Below are 4,248 nucleotides of genomic sequence, written 5' to 3' on the forward strand. Positions count from 1 at the left end.
TGTCTTGTCAACAAACGATTGACTATCACCACAATGAAACACGTCCTGAAGAATGTCATGCAAAGCCTGCCTTCCTTTGATTCTCTCTGAACTGCCTGGTCGTTTTAATGTTTAATGTCAACCATTTGTGCAGATAGCATGAAGTAGAAAAGATCGCCGATGCTAACGTTAGCGTTAGCATTTCTCCCCCGGAATTAAATGGTGTATTATAGAATGATCACACCGGTGACAGTACTATTCAAAGGGTTCACGAAATATGACTACTACTCTTACTGTTTAACATTTTGGGTTACTTAATGTTACTTCATGTTAAGGCTAATAAAAATGACAAGGCTGTAATGCTAACTAACGTGCTAGCTACTAGCTAGGTAGCTAACTTGATCAAGCCACTCCTGGTCGTTTCATCAGACGGGAAGCAAAAGAACGAGCAAGACCCATTGCTGGTATAATAACAACCTGGTACTAAGCACACAGGCATCTTGTTAAAGTTATCTTATCTTAGCCAGCGCCATATAGATAGATTATATCTATATTGCGCTGATCTTAGGTATCTGAATGGTGGAGGTAAACAATTGTGACATCACTTACGCGACTCTGGGATTTGTAGTCTTTCTAGTTACGTATTTTTCGTAGTCTTATATTTCAACAGTTTTACGACAAACTGTGACTTTTTTGACATGGAAATTATTTTTTAAGATTGACAAACATCATATGTGTAATTCATGGCACAATTCAAACGGGATCGAAAGATAAGTTTTCTCTCCCCATTGACTTCAATGCATAACTTTTCCGGAATAAGGTCCCATACCCTGGAAGTAAGTGGGAGGGACTTTGCCACTCTATAGAGAAATACCACCCCATGTGCAAGAGCCTGATTTCCACATTCACATTATGGACACGCCCAGGGCCGGCCCTAGGCACTGCAAACTAGCCGGTCGCCTATAGGGCGAGGGCGTTGGTGGAAACATAATAAACACTTAATGAGAAGCGTATAGGAGCGGTATCCGTAGGTAGAAAACACACCTGAAAAACAGAGGGGCAGGTAGTTTTCCTGTTAACGTCGGAGAAGACCTTTGAACAAGAAGCCCCCCCTCTGCACTTTGACCCAGAACACAAAGCTGAACCGCAGGGAGACGAATCGTGTCTTAAGACAACATCAAGGGTGGGGTAGGCCTACTTACCTGGGAAAGCTTAGTGTTTGACGAATTATGGATGAATGCCGGTGACTCTCGGGTAAATTACCTTTGTATGTCAATTTAATTATGTTATCCTGTGTGCACAATTGGTCCGGTGAACAATGTCTTTCTTATCTTTAAAATATTGTCTGAATTCAGTTTAAAGGTGTTTCCATACTGTACTATGAGTGATATTTTCGAACATTGACAAGAATTTATGAAGGTTTTTGTCTAATTGTTGGATGCTATATGTTTTTATTGACACTGGCAATTCCCGGAAAACGCAACATAACTACCACTGTTTGTGTCTTTACTAACTAAACTCTTCCAGAGAATAGTGGAATCAAAAAAATCAAAAAAATCTAAAAGTTACCAAATTTGTGAGTGTATTTTATTTTTGGCAAACTTCTTGAATGGCTGCTTGTGTTAATATTCAATAGCTTATACTTTGAGATCTTATATTGTAAAATATCATTTTTGGAGTTAACACCAACATTTAGCTAACCTATCATCACCTCCACTATCGCGAAAGTTAAAAGAAAAGCACTGCCATACCTAGATGGGCGAATTTGAAACAATGAGATTCAATGAGAATTGTTTCAATAAGTAAAATACTTCCTCTTCTTTTCTCAGGTGCCGTTTCATTCATATAACATCAGCTGCTGCCACGTTCTTTCACAAGAGAGTTCACCTTCTACTGAGCCTTGACCCCAGCGTTTTTCAACAATGGGGTATTTCACATCTTTAAAATAGAAAACGAACAAAATAAATATTACTTTATTGTTTAAGCTACTGTGCCACACACCTCTGCATTTTAAGAATCAGAGATTTCTGTTTAATCTGACTAATCTGACATCTTTGGCTCTTTTCTTGCAGACATCTTCAGAGGATGAGGAGTGTTTTGAAATGTGTGCTCTTTGTTCCCATCACACTCTGTGCGATCTACGTAATACCTCCATCTGTAAAGTGAGTCTGTGATACATTTAGGGGACACTACATACAAGAACAATTACTGTAAGCCTAAATGCTAACATTACTTAATGAACACGTGTTTTTATTTTTTGTTTTAGACTTTTAATTGGCTTCATGCCTATGGAGAAATGCCATTTGGAAAGTGCAAAGATGCTGAATCTGGACAGCAGTGTGGACGCCAGCCTCAACCTCCAGTAAGACCAGAAGACCTGTTTACAATTTGGCTGAACAGATAGTCCTGAGACCAACACAGACATTTATCTATCATGTTGAGAAGCCGCAGGTTTCATCTGATTGGACATAAAGCAGCAACAACAAATAAGTGGTGTTTTTTGTATTTCACCTTTTTTAAATATTTTCTAAGAAGAAGGTGTACTTATAAATAAATGTTGGACGAATAAATGGAGCCACATAACAGTTTTTTTTTGCTTAATCCATATCAGAAGGGTAGCTATTTTATACGTTTAACCTGAAATTGTAGTTAAAGTTTTGGTGCAACAGAATTTAACTGAATCTAAGTTGACTGTAAATATAAAATAATACTACTAAAAATATTTAGATGCATATGACGTGTTTAGGTCACAACTTACCTGTAGTAAGCTTCAGGTTGGTAAAGAAGAGTATTATAAAAGGGAATTCAGTCTAAAGAAAAACATTTGTTTTATATTTCAGGTCCAGACCTGACGTGCTAACCTGTACATATTGGAAAGCTGCCATCATCTGGGAAGGGATGTTTGACCCCCGCCTCTATGACGAGATGCACAAGATGAAAGGATCCTCTGTGGCTCTAACAGTCTTTGCTGTGGGCAGGTTGGTTTTCACATGAATAAAGTAATAACTCTAAAGATAATCTGTCGTCAAACCTAAATACTTCCTACTCAGCCAACTGTATTTTTAGTGCATTAATGTTTAACTAGGTGATGGTTGGACAGATTGTAAAAAAAATGACAAAAAAACACAACAAATAATGACCCCCCCAAAAAAACAGTGCTTATAGTTACTATAGCTAACTTTGAAAATATATCTTTTACTGTACTCATAAACATGTGAAGTGGACATGCTGCATCTAGTGTTAAAATGAATTGTAGTGCAGTTACAGATAAAGTCATACTGTTTGTTTGGGTCGGTTCTGGTCACCAGATCAGATACCACTGCCCAGCACATTGCAGCAAACAGTTTTTACTTGCAGCAGCAGACTAAAGAAGATGTGCAACATTTTGTTGCACACATCAATGGACCTCAGTTTCCTCTGGAGGTAGAGTGATAAGAGTCTAACCGAAATGTGACTTGTTTCCTTTTCCTCAAAAGATACCTTGATGCTTACCTACACACATTCCTGAACTCATCCGAGCAACACTTTATGGTGGGTTTGCCCGTGACCTACTACGTGTTTACGGACATGCCAGAGAAGGTGCCTAACATCAAGTTGTCTCCTCTGAGAAGCATGAAGGTGATCAAAGTGGAGAAGAACTCCAGGTGGCAGGACGTCTCTATGATGCGAATGAAGAGCATATCAGATGTGATAGAGTCTGATATTCGCCACCACTGCACGCACGTCTTCTGCTTTGATGTGGATCAGGTATTTACCGGGAGATTTGGATCAGAGGCTCTTGGGGATTCAGTGGCTCTGCTCCACGCCCACTACTACCGCCTTCCAAAGCATTTGTACACCTACGACCGCAACCCAAACTCCAAGGCGTACATGGAAACTGGGGATTATTACTACCACGCTGCCATCTTCGGAGGCTCATGGAAGAATGTGAAAGCGTTGACCGAGGCCTGCTATCAGGGCATCATGGAAGACAAACAGAACAATGTGGAGGCTCTATGGCACGATGAGAGCCATCTGAACAAGTACATGCTGCTCCACAAACCCAGCAAGGTTCTCTCTCCAGAGTACTGCTGGGATACCAGCATCGGTTTCAGGAGGGACATACAAGTCACCCGATTACTGTGGGCACCAAAATATTATGACACACTTCGCACACCTTAAAAACTTGACAAATGCTAACAAATGTAATGTCTCAGGTTCTCGTGCTCCCTGGCTCCATTTTGTTCTCTCAGGAATTAATTTGCAGATCTGCAAGTATTTTCATAATGG

At 39.9% G+C, this 4,248-nt stretch overlaps 1 protein-coding gene across 1 annotated transcript; it reads left to right on the forward strand.

Annotated features, from left to right (window-relative positions):
* The first annotated feature begins 1,837 nt into the window (after nucleotides 1–1,837).
* On the forward strand, nucleotides 1,838–4,248 carry LOC117489404 (N-acetyllactosaminide alpha-1,3-galactosyltransferase-like). Its single transcript, XM_034138638.1, has 5 exons — nucleotides 1,838–1,906; nucleotides 2,052–2,141; nucleotides 2,246–2,341; nucleotides 2,820–2,957; nucleotides 3,456–4,248. The coding sequence occupies exons 1-5, from the start codon at nucleotides 1,902–1,904 to the stop codon at nucleotides 4,138–4,140; spliced, it is 1,014 nt and encodes a 337-aa protein (XP_033994529.1). The 5' UTR covers nucleotides 1,838–1,901; the 3' UTR covers nucleotides 4,141–4,248.

This window comes from Trematomus bernacchii, unplaced genomic scaffold (assembly GCF_902827165.1).
Source record: "Trematomus bernacchii unplaced genomic scaffold, fTreBer1.1, whole genome shotgun sequence".
Lineage (NCBI taxonomy): Eukaryota > Metazoa > Chordata > Actinopteri > Perciformes > Nototheniidae > Trematomus > Trematomus bernacchii.

Coding starts and splice junctions, on each gene's coding strand:
- LOC117489404 (XM_034138638.1), top strand. Junction 2,142..2,245: donor GTAATACCTCCATCTGTAAA/GTGAGTCTGTGA, acceptor TTTTTGTTTTAG/ACTTTTAATTGGCTTCATGC. Junction 2,958..3,455: donor ACAGTCTTTGCTGTGGGCAG/GTTGGTTTTCAC, acceptor TTTCCTCAAAAG/ATACCTTGATGCTTACCTAC.